Source organism: Silurus aristotelis (assembly GCF_946808225.1).
Source record: "Silurus aristotelis genome assembly, chromosome: 4".
Classification (NCBI taxonomy): domain Eukaryota; kingdom Metazoa; phylum Chordata; class Actinopteri; order Siluriformes; family Siluridae; genus Silurus; species Silurus aristotelis.
This window is the reverse complement of record NC_139577.1, coordinates 17,544,452-17,560,580: the sequence shown is the minus strand read 5'-3', so window position 1 is coordinate 17,560,580 and position 16,129 is coordinate 17,544,452. Positions and strand designations below refer to the sequence as shown.

The 16,129-nt window shown below is 34.1% G+C and overlaps 1 protein-coding gene across 1 annotated transcript in view; it reads left to right on the top strand.

Moving 5' to 3' along the window:
- Positions 1–1,295: 1,295 nt before the first annotated feature.
- The window catches only part of hpse2 (heparanase 2), a 49,582-nt gene continuing 34,748 nt past the window's right edge, over positions 1,296–16,129 (top strand). The window contains exons 1-4 of the mRNA XM_083539677.1: positions 1,296–1,387; positions 4,578–4,898; positions 7,083–7,237; positions 7,427–7,588. Coding sequence (XP_083395803.1) covers positions 1,380–1,387; positions 4,578–4,898; positions 7,083–7,237; positions 7,427–7,588 — 646 coding nt within the window. The 5' untranslated portion in view covers positions 1,296–1,379. The remainder of the gene's footprint in view (positions 1,388–4,577; positions 4,899–7,082; positions 7,238–7,426; positions 7,589–16,129) is intronic.

Sequence of the window (16,129 nt, the reverse complement as noted above, 5' to 3'; positions counted from 1 at the left end):
GGAGACAATAAAGCTAAAAAAAAAATAAAAAACAGATCTGCTTTGTAACATAGCTATTCAGGAACAGGATTTCACAGGAATAATGGCCTGACATTAGGGATGTTTAAAATATCGTAAAAAAATGCAGATACGATGTATAATTTATTTGGAAGTAAAAAATTCGCAGTGCTTAGAGAGTATATGATCTATGTGTCCACAAGATGGCGGTATTGCATCAATCCACACTGGAACTGTGATTGTAAAGGCAGAAGGTTTGAAAGTTCGGCATCAGTCAGTCCAAATCCCAGCTAAACACACACACAAATAAAATGCTGTAGCTTTTGTTTTATATGAGCAACAAAAAAGTTGCTCTAGGGTTCTTCGGGTATTTAATGGTTCTTGCTCTTTAAACAGCTACTGCATGGGACATTTTACTAAAAGAAATATAGTTTATATAGTTTAGTGGTTCTTTAACGCCGACAAGTCACAACTGTATATTATCTGTATATTAAACATACATTTCCTAAAAGTAAATTACAATTTGATTCGATTTTTGATGCATTTTTACACGGAACATATTAGTATAATGTAACCTGTATGAAGAGTCATATCCAATAATTAAGAACGTTGTATTAGAAAAATTGTAATGGAGTTGTTTCTTCATAGAGTATATATACGTATATATTATAGAGTATATAACAGGAACATAATAATCAGTTATTTCTGAGATGATCACTTGATCAAAGCATCTTAGTAGTGAAATCATACGCATCTTATGAATACGTTTTTTAAAAACATTGAATACAGAGACTAATTCTTCAGATATTAAGTAATATGTTAATAAAGGGCATAATGAAGGGAGGAAATGCAGAAGTCTTCTAAACGTGTTGGAACAGGCGGTGAACGCTAAACCTGCTCGTGGGAAACCAACTGTTCATATTTGGACTGTAATGAATAAAGAAGAAAAAAAACATTAATAATGTGTAGTCTACAGGTTCAGCTCTTCTGCTCAGTATCTTTGCCACGTAGTAAATCAGAGAAACAATCCGGGTGAAGACTCCGCTTTCCGGAGCGGTTCGGCGCGCCGTCGGCGGTAATCGGGGAGGCTGCGTTGTGAGGCCTCGGATTTCTACTTCTAAAAGTGTGTGTTTTTCTGCGGTGCCTGCATGGGCCTGTGTCTGATCGGTTTCCTCTCTAGGCCTTTGAAAAACTTTGACGTTTCAGAGCAGCCGTGAATGGAGTTCCTCTGGACAGGGGAACCGATAGAACATCTTGAAAATGGCTAAAAACCTCGCCACCCACTTTAACCAACGATATCGATATCCACCGACAGATAGACAGCGTGGCAAATAGAATAGAAACTCTGATACTCGACGATTATTCCATTATCCACGTGTCAGATGGTACAGTGATTCAGATTAACAGGCAGTTAAACAAATGTTTATAATGATCTGTTTAATATTGTGTAGTATATTATTTACACAGGAAACCACCTGATCGATTCGACGACAACAACAACGACGACTACTACTGCGACCAATAATAATAATAATAATAATAATAATAATAATAATAATAATAATAATAATAATAATAATAATAATAATAATAATAATACGTTGCTTGTGATTTCTTTTTAATTTGATGTTATCCTTAAAGAAAAAAAAATAAACATATTATGAAAAGTAGATAATGCATATTGGCAATATAAGTGAGGCATTGTTTTCATGTAAATCAGTCGCTAGCCCCGCCCCTCTATATTATTATAATTTTTATTGTTATTATTGATATTATTTTTATTATTATAATTATTAATTGTAACTATTTCAGATATTGTAGTGCTTATAAACACACATGATTATAACACGCAGTGAATCAACGGCACTTAAACAAATGAATGTTTTAGACTTGCAATTAAAAAATGAATTCTCTATGCGATGAAAGAAAGCCTAAATAAATAAAATGTTTACGAAATAATCGACTTTATTTATTATGTATCTAATCGCATCTGCACATGAATAAAAAAATACACCACCGGAACTAAATGTAACTCGTCCCACACTTCAGTATGAAAGTTAAAGTAAGATAATAATCGTAAAACATTTTTCTAAATGTTAATTCTAACTTTTTACAGGCATAAAAAGCCGTGTCTCCTGAGTGCTACAGCAGCAAAACATTTCTGCTTTAGACCTACATAACATTATTATTATTATTATTATTATTATTATTATTATTATTATTATTATTATTATTATTATTGTTATTATTGTTGTTGTTGTTGTTATTATTATTGTTGTTATTATTATTAATAACAATAATCATAATTATTATAAGTAATAGTAGTAGGAGTAAAAGTAGTCAATATAATATGTAAATATTATAATAGGGGTACACGATTTGACAAAGTATGAAACAAGAAAGAAAGAAAGAAAGAAAGAAAGAAAGAAAGAAAGAAAGAAAGAAAGAAAGAAAGAAAGAAAGAAAGAAAGAAAGAATTTTTAAGCATTTTGCGTATATAAACAATAAAACAGAAGGTTATGAGGGAAGAAATGTAAAAATGATTGGACCTCACTGAAGATAACCCGTAATGATTTAACTACAAGATTAAACTGTATAAACGTAAATGTTGTTTTTATTTAATTAAAACAGATCGTAATTTAATTACATGTAATTAATTTAACTTCACTGTGAATATAATTTACTTTAAATTGAATATTTTAACTAAACTTTTTTAACGGACCAACTGCATTAAAACTGTGTCGATATTCAATTGCGTTACAATGAATGATATGACTGATGATTTAGGCTGGTGTAAAATAAATAGAAATAAAGCGTCACTAAGAGACTAATACGTATGTTTTATATAATAATCTATAAACTGTAAAAAAAAAAAAAACTACCCACGTTAGCCGAGAGTTTTCATAGTTAGTCGCTGAGTCAGCGTTTTATACAGTGAATGAGCTTTAGAGGTAAACAAAAAATATAATAATATATTGAATATATAAAAACAATTGTGCTCTAATTTGGTTTAGAATTTAGCCGCATGCTTTCATATGAAGGGCCTAAAAGTAACCATGCTGTAATTTATACATTTGAAGTATATTAAGTAAACGAGTATCATAAAAGATGTGGATTTCTATGCGCTTTGTTGTTAATGTAGAATAACAGTAGCCGCTGAGACTCTTCTCTCCTCACTATCTTTTAGTTTATTGGAGGCCACTTAGTGGAGGCCGAGCAGCTTAAACACTTATTTTACTTCATATTTCTGACTAGATTTAACTTTGTTTCCCTTTTGAAATGAAGAATGCAGGAATGTTGATGAAGGCTATTGAATAAGGCTAGTCTATATTGCTAAATGACCAGTTAATATCAGTAATCGTAATTATTTTGATTATATTTAGAAAGCAACTAAACTGAACTATTGTACATTACGAATCATTTATTATGCTGCCATTAGACTACGTTTTGTCTATTCGGTCAGGAAGTTAATACTCAAGTACTATCCTTCTTCTACATTATTATTATTATTATTATTATTATTATTATTATTATTATTATTATTTTTATTATTATTATTATTATTATTATTAGTAGTAGTAGTAGTAGTAGTAGTAGTAGTAGTAGTAGTAGTTTGTTGTTGTTACATTATCTCATTATTTAGCCAGAAACAGAGAAAACGGCAGATCAGTTTACTTTTTTATAATATGAATTGTTGGCAGACTATAATATTTGATGTCACTTTCATTTCAGATAAGAGTCTAATGTGTTTAAACTTCATTCATTTCGATAGGATTGATTTAGGAAACCGAGCTAAGAACATCAAAAAAGAACGTTTTAAAAATTATTATTTTTTCGTCTGTCTGTCTGTCTGTCTGTCTGTCTGTCTGTCTGTCTGTCTGTCTGTCTGTCTGTCTGTCTGTCTGTCTATCTATCTATCTATCTATCTATCTATCTATCTATCTATCTATCTATCTATCTATCTATCTATCTATCTATCTATCTATCTATCTATCTATCTATCTATCTATCTATCTGTTTGTTTTGCTTGGTTTACATGTGCTATTCGCCACCTTTGCAAAGACAATCAACAAACCTAAAATAGAACTTTAAATAAGTCTTAAACCAAAGTTTTCCTTATTTTTTTCTCTCTTTTTAAGCTAACTTAAAAAATTACTCACAGGCCATCAGAACGAGGAAATATCCTTTATTCTGATTCTGTATTGCTTCCAAGCAGGTTATTAACATCAGGCGAATGTTTATCCGTCACTTAGCGTAATTGATGCAAATCTCTTTTGCGTTCGAAAAATCACTTCCTAAGCAGTTCGGTACATTCTGAAGCTCCTTACCTTCACTGTGTGTGTGTGTGTGTGTGTGTGTGTGTAGTGAAGGGGCGGTGCTGCCTCCGGCCCCCGTTAACGGAGAGGCTGGGATTGTGGCCCCGGGGCGGATACGGCAGCTCGATCTTAACAAACAGCGCAGAACAGGGGGGTGGTGGTGGAGGGGAGAGCAGATTACAGGACTACAGAAAACAAACACTCACTTGAAGAGGGTGGACGACAGCACTTAAGGTGATTTTAATCACGTTATTTTTTCATAAGCTTGCTCAGCAGGGTCTCCTCCAAACTCGCAGCGCGCTCTGCTCCGCAGCTTTGTGGACAGAAGAAGATGCCTGGGCTGTTCTTCTCTCAGATGTTCTGCTTGGCTGTGTGCTGGACTTTTCTAATCCAGTCTCCGTTTTCTTCCGCCAAAACTGCGTACCGGCGACACGTGGCCGCTGATAAGAGGCAACATTTTCTGGACAGAATGTTGATTTTACTGGACGTTAACACGCGAAACCCGGTGCGGGTTCTGAATGACAACTTCTTGTCTCTGCAAGTCGACCCTTCTATCCTGAAGAACGGCTGGTTAGACTTCTTAAGGTATCCGATTTTCACCACTTTGCATTCACACCATAAGATGAACCATTACACCTCTGTTCTAATGCACGCTTTGTTGTTGTTGTTGTTGTTGTTGTTGTTGTTGTTGTTATTAAAAAAAATCATATAGATAATACTTATATATAGGCACCACATCAATCAGAGATCGAATAACATAACACGGTGTAAAGGATCTGACCTGAATGGATTATTAAACTTTTCTGTTGATTTTGTGAATGTGGAGGCAAAACATCTGCAGTACATCCTCTCACTAAATCAGCCTACTTCATGTTTGATATCAGTTATAATTGAATATAATTATAATCATCAAAATAATTAAACAGCAGTTAAGCTTCCAGTAACTTCAGGAGTCTGGCCTCTCATCTTCTCTATCCTGTCTCAGTCTCATCTAGTCAAATCGACTTTATTCCACCAGGCTCAGATGAGACATTGGTCATGAGTTTTGAGAAGAGCTGGCAGGAGCTGGCAGGTGTCGAATAATCGTGTGTGATAAAACACGTCTCATTTCAGATGCGCTATAAGCGAGGATCTCGGTGATGTATGTACTTATCACTGCGATGCTGTGTGATGTTTAGGCCACAGCCTTGACCTGGGAGTAAACTGACGATTTAGCCGCTCTCAAATACTCATTAATGAATACATAGTTGTAAAATGATTATTATTATTTCTAGCTTTGGGAAAACATTGGGGATTTCGAAAAACACCACGATTTATAACGGAAACTAAGGTGTGCGATTAATGGGTGAATACATCATCTTGATAAATCTTCCCATATACCCTATAGCACGTTTCCCTTACAAACATAAAGTACAATAAGAGAATATTTCTTTCGGGTACGTGTGTGCGTACTGACGCGGATTATGTTTTACTGAGAAATAATTGTGACCCAAACGGTTATAATCTGTGCGCAAAATCAGCAACTCATTTGTGTGAGCGTGCGGCATGGTAAATATAAAAATAAAAATACAAAATAACCCACAACAAAAGTTATTATTATTATTATTATTATTATTATTATTATTATTATTATTATTATTATTATTATTATTATTATTATTATCATTATTATTATTATTATCATTATTATTATTATTATTAATATTAATAATAAATAGTTAATTATCATATTAACCTAAAAGATACCGTCCCGTTAAATTCGATTTTCTTTATATTTTTGTATAATAATAAATTATTTTTGACTGTTTATTCATTTGTTTGTTTGTTTGTTTTCTTATAATGATATCAGGCACAAATATTATAGTAATAGTAATGTTCTTACTTTGAACGCAGTGGTCTCTCTTAAAAAGGTTTCATCGCAGACCCGTTTGATGTTTCAGAAACAGTAGGATCGGCATCAGTGCGACAGAATAATGATAATAATGATAATAATAATAATAATAATAATAATAATAATAATAATAATAATAATAATAATAATAATAATTGTTAAATAAATATTGAATTCAATTTAGACACATTCATATCACGTTATTATACAATAATTAACATATTGTAAAATTATAATAAAGAAAATATAATTTATGTCTGATGAATTTTATTTGGCTATTTAGCGATTATTTAATTAAAAAGTTTTATTTTTGTCGATGTACCTCTTGTTTTCCAGTCATAATCCTTAACGTCTCCTGATTATTCATCAAAAGTGCACAGCTTGTAATTTCTTTCCAAGAAACTTAATTAAATATCTTCATTACATTTGCCTAACTACACTTAAAAATTGAGGTTCAGAGTTGACTAACAACAAACAAAAACAAAAAAGAAAAACAACCCAGGTAAGCACATTGCTGTTTTAGCGTCATTACATGGGCGAAATGTTGCATTTGGGACTCATTTGAAATTTGTTTAGATTTTTTAAATCTCTGTGGTCTAGCACGTCTATGTAGGCCTATTTCTAAATGTCTGAGATAATGTGTTCCAAATTGTGACTTGAAATCAAGTGCAGGCTTCAATATTGCAAGAGGCAAATGGGGAAATTAGTGAATCAGTTCTGCACCAAATGTGAAGTTCAGTTATTCACTTGGGATCCTGTCTGGCTAAGAATAAAATAATTAAATAAATGCTTACCTACTTGTTGATCTATAATACTGATTCATAGCTCATTGGTAACATGTCTGACTTTAAGTAGTCTTTCTCTCTCTGTTTCTTCAGTTCCACGCGGTTAGTAACTTTGGCCAGAGGACTTTCTCCAGCTTATCTGAGGTTTGGGGGCAAAAGGACAGACTTTCTCCAGTTTCATAACCTGAAGAATTTAGCCAAGTTTAGAGGACCAGGACCAGACTATTACCTCAAGAATTATGAGGATGGTATGACAAAGTTTTTTCCAGTACAACAGTTTATACATAAAAATGAATTGCAGATGTTAATTTGCTTTAAACGTTTAAGCAGATGTTAATGTAGCAAACCATAATAGACAGCCACCTTTTGTGGTATAAATTAAAAAATTTATAGTTTAATGTAGCTATTTTTTCCTAATGGTCCCTTTGTCTGCTCAGACATAGTTCGAAGTGACATTGCCCTGGATAAACAGAAGGGCTGTAAGCTGGCCAGTCACCCTGACATGATGCTGGAGCTGCAGAGGGAGAAAGCAGCTCAGATGCAACAAGTTCTCCTGAAAGAGCAGCTCTCTAATCTTTACAGCGATGTCACAATAACAGGTAGGAGATCACAACAGCACATTGTGTATGTATGGAAAAACTAAATCGGTAATCCAGTAAGAGGGAGCAAAAATATGTGCTTATTCCCTCTGTTTAATGATTGCGTTTGAGTCACCTTAATTAAGCCTGTTCCAGCATGTGCAACTAGCCTAAACTGAGATTTTTCCCTCCTGGATAACTGTCATGGAGTTGGCTGCAGTGCTGCGCCTGTTTTGTTGTGGTTGTGTCTATGGCAGTAAGCAATGTGTTAGTGATATTATGTGAAGTAAAAAAAAAACTTTTAGGAGTGAAATTGAGATATCAGTGGCATGCAGTGGTAGATAACAAGTCTGTGGTAAAAATGTGACAATATAAATAATTTACAACTTTTGGTTTTGTCATCATTTTATATTTCAGGTAAAACATTAGGGTTTGCTTTCAATCATTAAAAAATCCTCATAAAAAAAGGCTTTTTTTTCAGTGCTTCACTGACCTGTGCTGCACACACACACATTGCTATTAAATGTGCATGTAATGTAACCTAAAAGCAAATAAATACAATATTCAGATTTAAGCAAAATATGTATAGATATTTGACTAGATTAATTCATTGTTTATTTTTATCTGACTGACTACCATGTTTTTATCATATATTTATTAAATTACAATTAGTTTTATGTAATTAGTTAAACTTGGGACAAATTCCATAGCTCTTTGATGAAAAAAACCCTCTGACCATGCCGGATGAGTAGCAAAACCACTGCATGATCAGGTTTTGTTATATTTTCAGTAAAGACATTTGTGGTCCTCATTAAAGCTTTGTAAAATATCCTGATCAGGCACAGAGTAGAGTGAAGGACAATAAAAATAGGTGAATGATTTCAAGAAAAAGCAAATTAAAGAAAATTTTTATATATTCTTTAAATAAAATATTATTACCAGCAGCAACATAAGCGAACCACAAAGAAACTGAAAGGTAACTTTTTTGCTGTTCCTGGTTCTTTATTATAATATATATATATATATATATATATATATATATATATATATATATATATATATATATATATATATATATATATATATATATATATATATATATATATATATTAATTATTATATTTTAATAATTACCACACACACACACACACACACACACACACACACACACACACACACACACACACACACACACACATACATGCTCCTAGTATGTTTTTATTGGATAGGATAAAATAGGATGTTTGTAGAGTTTGTAACTAGCAGGAGAAGCACTGCAGTTTCAAAAATGAACACAGCAGTGTTGAGAGTACAGAGAGACAGACAGGCCTGTTAACAATCAGAATGCCCCCTGTGCAGGAACTGGCAGGTGGGAGAAGTGGTAAAACAGCTCTCCTCCATCCTTTTCCACTCTCTGCATGTGACCCTTGCTGACCCTCTCTCATTATAGTGTGAACTGTACTAGGCGAGAAAGCACCCCTGCCAGTTAAAACAAACCGTGGTAAGACATGCCGAGGTCAAACTCTCACTTTTCTCTTTGTCATAGTTTAGTCCAGGTTAGTTAAAGCAAACCATCTGAAACAAGTCAAGGTCAGGGTCAGTAGGTGCTCTCAAGTTGCTGCAATTCAGAACTCAGACTTCAATCTTTCTCTGCAATCTTGCCTACATTTATTTTATTGTAGAGACACAGTGAAACCACAATTCATTAAAGACATAGCCTTGTGGATGACCCGATGCATTTTATATCTCATCTACTAGTTTCAAAATTCAGACAAATTATCTTGAAACATACAGAGTCTGAAAGCCTGTTATATGTCAGAGAAATATGTAGAGTTTAAAATCTTTCACAGCCCCTCATACTGGCTATTTAACACAGGTATAAATTTATAGCCACATTGTCTAGTTCAAATAGACAAGTAGACATATTACAAATCCATAAATCACCTATTCATACACGCTCAGTATGATTAATATCCACGATGTGTACTTGTGCATGAATCGTTTTCTTGGTTATTATACTCTGTTACACTCATTTAGTTAAACCTCAGGTGAAACACAAAAAAACACTGCTCTGGTGAGAAGACGGCTGGGGTTGTCATCCCAGCCTGTCTGAAACTAGAATTCTCTGATCTACCCAAAATCCTGGAGCCTATAAGGCATACTCTCATGAGAACAACATTTGTTAATAACATTGAGGCATTATATACCTTTTGCCTTTTTACTCTTAAATTAATTAGATCTCTTTTCTCTCATATTTACTGTTTGTTCACCCTCTTCGATTTTTACGATTACTCCCCAGTCGCTTCCTGTGCCCTTTTATGTTTCTTCTTTAAATGAATCAGAAATCTCACAAGGGACAATGACTGCTTAAATATATGTATTGTTAAGAGTTTGGTAATATTCAAAGCTGTTTCCTGCCTATAACACCACCACCCCACCAACACCATCCCCTCCCACACTAAAGACAAATGACAGGAAATTGTCCAGTGAGTGTAGTTTAGGCTTTAACTAAAGGTGCCCTTTAGCCCCTCATTTTCGTTGACAGCAGTAACTACTTGGGTTTTCATCTCATTAAAATACTCTTAAAGGAAGCTCTTGTGAAAACAGCATAGACAGTGCTTTCGGCTTTGCATGTTATCCAGGAATATTTTTTAAAATAAACCTCTTGTTTACACTGATCCTGAATTAGAAAAAAGTAGCATATTAGAATAGGATATTTTGCCTGACCAAAATTAAATAATTGGTATCTAGACATGTCAAAATGACGCTGTTCAGCATTGTTTTTTTTTAGCTTTTACGGGCCAAAATTTGAGTCGTATCAGGAGTGTTTGCCGCAGAGAGGAAATTTTATGTAAAAGATCGATGAAGTATTTTGACAGATAATGCATGACAGAAATTGCTTTTTTAGACTTCTCATGATATTGTCTGGGTGCTCATCAGTCTGCATGTAAAATACCCCAGAGTTTCATGTTTTGGTTCCCCTCCCCCCTGCTTCTCGCATTGGAGGGAGCATGTGTGCGTGCATTCAATGCAAACACAGCAAGAGCATGTAGCTCACTGAGCTAGTGATGGATCTGAGACTCCAGCAGATGTTGCTGCCTCAGAAGGGAAACATGACTTTTTTCAATTTCTAAGACGATAAGCAGATGAAGGTTCCTTTACAGCGACATATACATTAAACACACACACACACACACACACACACACACACACACACACACACACACACACACACACACACACACACACACACACATACACACACACACAGGGACAGATTCCTTGAAGTACAAACACATACATATACACACAGTGCATAATGGTTCTGTTTAAACTCTAAACTCGAAAGATAGAGAGAGAGAGAGAGAGAGAGAGAGAGAGAGAGAGAGAGAGAGAGAGAGAGAGAGAGAGAGAGAGAGAGAGAGCTAATGGTACATGTAACATGAACATTTACGCTTGCTCTAATCGCTTGAGATGTTTGGTTAAACAAAAGAATGAATCTATGAGACACTAATACTTGCAACACAATCTCCCCAGTATAAAATACGAGTTTGTCACTGTCAGGCCTTTATCCACTTCTAATGCGGTCATTTCAGTTATGACAAAGTCCTCTGAAAAATTAAAAAAAGAGGAACAAAGGTTCATTTATATTAAACTACATTTCTTGCTTTATTTAGAATGTATTTGTATTGTCTATGTAGAATTTTTTATGTCTCTTGAAAGTGTGTGTTGTTATACTATGTGTTCTTGGATACACTGAACCTACTGAACACCAACATAAACTCCTGGAATAGTGATTTTGTTCTACCCATGGCTCTCTCTTAATATTACATTTTTTCCCCCCTCATTGTGCCCAGAGAGATTTGTAAAATTTGGCTGCACATTTTTCAGTGTCAAATTCTCTGGTGCCAAGAACTTTGGAAAACCAGAGACTAATATAGAACATTGCAGTTATGTTTGACTTCCAAACTTTCTGTGTCAATAACTGTGAAAGTCGAAACGACAATATGCATAAATATAAATCTAATAGTTTTGTTCATTTCCAGAGTAAGTAGAGGGATCAAATCTATAATGAAATAATAGTATAAAACATTTTTAATTTTTCAAGACTGAATGAAAAATAAATAATTAATTGCTTTTTTCCCCCCTAAAATTTGTAATTAATACCAAAAACCACTTAACTGTTACAACTGTTTATACACTTTATATATTACTGGACATCATAGACAGCTAAATTAAACAGTCATATCCGCCCACTATTCTATTTATTACCATTTTGACTCGAGTCTCCTTCAGTGAACAGTTTAATGACCTCAACTATGGTGGAACTATAATGAATAAGCAATCAGTGTCAACAGATGAGGGTCATTCTCTGGATCCTCTCAAGGTTTTTTCCTCATTCCATCTCAGAGGTTTTTTCCTTCCCACAGTCTACGCTTGACTTGTTCATTAAAGATAAATTTGTAGGGACAAATTTATGTCACTGAAATGTATATTTAAAGTTTATTTATTTCAGTAAAGCTGCTTTGAGATAATGTCTAAATTTAACTCACTATCAACCACCCATTCTCTCAGGTTCCCTCAGCCACATAGTGATGCAGGCAGTTCACCTAGTTACCCAAATTAGCAGGAAATATTAAATAATTGTTTGGAGTAAAATACATTTATAAATATACAATTAAAAACAAGAGCCATAAAATCTATCTATCTATCTATCTATCTATCTATCTATCTATCTATCTATCTATCTATCTATCTATCTATCTATCTATCTATCTATCTATCTATCTATCTATCTATCTATCTGTCTGTCTGTCTGTCTGTCTGTCTGTCTGTCTGTCTGTCTGTCTGTCTGTCTGTCTGTCTGTCTGTCTGTCTGTCTGTCTGTCTGTCTGTCTGTTAACAGTTCTATAAGGTTTATTTTGGAAAAAACATTTTGTTTGGTTCTGCACAGAAACTTTAAAGGTTACAAGAGGGAAAATTAATTTTTAAACCATTTACTCATGCTCACAAAATTTACCTATGTGATTATTCTTAAGAAACCAAATTTCAGGCCAAATTTTAAGTGAGTAATTACTATGATACTACAAGCCATTTCTGCATTGGCAAGCTTTTTGGTCCTGAGGTAAAATTGCTTTCATTACTTAAAGACATTTTATTGTTGACACCCAAATTTAACACTTGTGCTGTCAGGAAAATGCATGTGCTTGTCCCAGGAATGTGGCAGTGTTTGCTTCTTTCAAAGAACTGGCAAGGAGTTGATTACATCATTAAAAAGCATTACAACCAGTTGTGGAGGGCATGCATGTGGTTGCAATGTGTCACGTGTAACCGTGATTATTTATATATAGCTATGGTCATTTCACCTGGCAACCCAAGTGATCAAGAGGTCCACATGGCTATATTACAACTGAATGAATTAAAAAAAAAAAAATAGCCGCTATAAAATCCATTCTGTGTTAAATTGGTTTAAGACAAACCTATACGTTTTTGCAAACTGTGGAATCAATGTCATACTTTTAAAGTAATTATCATATTTAATTCAGGCCTCATTGCAAGAAATCAAGTGAATCAAATGAACGCTCTATGTTTATATAGCCATAGATCACAGGCATGGCACCCAGCCTTCTTCCTCCAGACCACCCTGGTTTCCCATTTGCTACGGTCTCAGATGCTCTTTAATGTGCTCTCAGACATGGATCTTTGTGGGTGTAGAGCATCTTTTTCTGATTGGCTCTCTTACGCTAGATCATATTGGCTTTCCTTTGCTTCAGGAACAGATTTGTATATCACAGCTGCTGAAGCCATGGCTTGTATAGACGAAAAAACCCCAGAGGGCTAAAGTTCAGGCTGGTCCCTTTACTGTGGCAAGAAAATTAATAAATCTGCCTAAAACATTTAATTAACATAAGTCTTCCAGGTATCTTTATCTTGTGGAATGATCATTGTTCCCTTATTGTTTTAGATTTAGCTTTTTGGAGTCAAGCCTTAATGGGATGGACTCGATGGCTCAATGAGAAAAGTAACTCCATAATATCTTTCTAGTCTTTCCAATTGCACCAGAAGTTCAGGCCATGCATTCTTTTCTCTGCTATACATATTTTTAGCCAAGATAAAGTTATAGGACATTTACATCATGCACCCTGATTCAGAGTGGGCAAAGATATCTCAAATGTATAAATGTATTTTAAAATAAAATATCAAATACCTTAACTTTAGGTACATCAAAATAAACTACAAAATACAAAATAAACTACTGTAATTTTGCATTTTAAAAATACAAAAAATATTTTTGAAAAAGAAGCATGAAATTTCTTCGCAAACCTTTATCATCAACCATCACCATCAATTGGCCTATTTGATCTGTTCCTTCACCTTTACACTGACTCAGTTGACTAAGTAAACAATGTTTGATAGCAACAGCTTTTGCAGTCATGCAATAAATCTGACATATGCAACTAGTTAACAGATCAAATATTCTCATACATATCCCTGTGATATCCCAGATGAAGGTTAGTTTTAAAGTAACCAACAGTTTAACAGTTTGCGAATGACATAATTTTATCGTAATTTAGGTATTTGGTGTTTGGTATTAAAGAGCTACTGTGCATCAGCAACACTGACTCAATGACAAATAAGCCATTCATAAAAAGACACTGATAGCACCTGTATTCATAGCAACTAGTTTCTAACTAAATAATAATTTATTTGTTAATCTTAAATATAATAATATATTATCTGCCTGGCAGTCATTCAAGCAATTGCATGCAAAATCATGATCCTACTTAACAGCTGCTTCAATTAGTGTACAATTAGTATACAGCCTGCAAGTTTCTTGCCTTGAATACCTTCTTATATATGGATCAATTTTCTGTTCTCATCTCAACAAGTCTGGGCAAACCGCTGAGTAGGCACCAATCAGAAACCGCATTTTTATGATGTCATCATGTAAACTTCTTACAAAGTATTTTACAATATTTTCAAACAACAAAAATACAAAAAAAATTAAGTATTTTGATACAAAATATGAAGCTGTTTTCATCAACTCTGTCAAATACAAATGACAAAACCCTATTTTATATTTGAAATACGTATTTGAAATACATGCATCCCTGCATATAGAAGTGCTTGGGTGTTGACTTCTACAAAAGATCCCCATGCTTGTACAAATAGTTCAGGGTCTATCCAGTTAAAACTCTTTAAGAGATGATTTCATACAAGTTGGTGCAGAAACAAAAACAACTTAATAAGTTTTCATGTATGTGCTAGGGAAAGAGCTTTTCTTTGAAGACAACCAGTGGCTCAGCTGTTCTGTCAGTCAGGGGAAATACATTCCACCACATGTCTACAAATACACAGAAGTGTCTTGATGCATGTCTTTTTTTTCACCTTGGGGGATAGTGGGTCATGTCAAGCCATGCTAAAGGCTTGAAGGTGGATGTGATACAGAATGGGGTGTGATAATTGCCTTCAGGTAGGTAGTAGATGTGCTTGTAGGGGTTGGATAGTGTGCAGGGGCAGACCTGTCAAGAATAAGTTGCAGTAGTCCAATCTCGACATGACAAAGTACTGAACAAGTACCTGAGTGACCTCTGTGAGGACAATTGCTCTTTCATTTTTTGGCTTATGTGGAGGTGTTCAAAATTGGCAATATTTATTTTTGTTTGTTTATTATTTGACTTAGATTTATAACAGCAACATCAACAACAACAACAACAACAACAACAACAACAACAACAACAACAATAATAATAATAATAATAATAATAATAATAATAATAATAATAATAATAACAATATTAATAATAAATCTACTTACTATTTGTCATCGATAGGTCAGAAAAAGATTTGTAGAAAATATAATAATTAAAAAAAATGTTGTAAGAAGATGCTGAAAAGTGAGAGTGAGTATACTGAATAGCAAATTTAAGTTGGAGCCTATTAGAAATGACTGAACATTTACATATAGAAGCCTCAGAGAGAGATTTTAGGCTCTGACAGGGTGCTGTTATCCCTACAAACTAAATAAGTTGATGAAACTGCACATAAGAGAAAGCAATGTCTTAAATCCACAAGTGGCCATGAAGGTGTAATAAAATTTGCTGTGGTCTGGAGAGCATTAAAAGGAAAAGTAAAATTGAGTTTTCTGTGGTATGTTACAAAGACCCAGACTTGATTCAAGTGGTGGGTAGGGTGCCTTTCAATAACTTGGAAAGGGCCAGGGAGGGGGGATAACAAAAACTCTTTCCTGATCCTTCTTCGCCCTTAAATTGAGTGACAGGACCTGGCACTTCTAACCAAAGCCAGATGGGCTCATAGCACTGGATCTGTTTGGTCTGTTGTGCTGTCTGTTAGCTCTTTATCACTATTAACAAGCATTTGGTCTGTCATGTGGTTAATGTGGTTAGTGGAGTTTTCATTGCACATCCAAAGAAACAAAGAATGCTTCAAACAGCTTATGCAAATTTGTGCTTTAAATGTCCAGTCACATTTAACATAAAATGTTTACTGATAGTTATATTTTTTTGTGACAATTAGTGAAACATTTAAAATGTTAAGAAA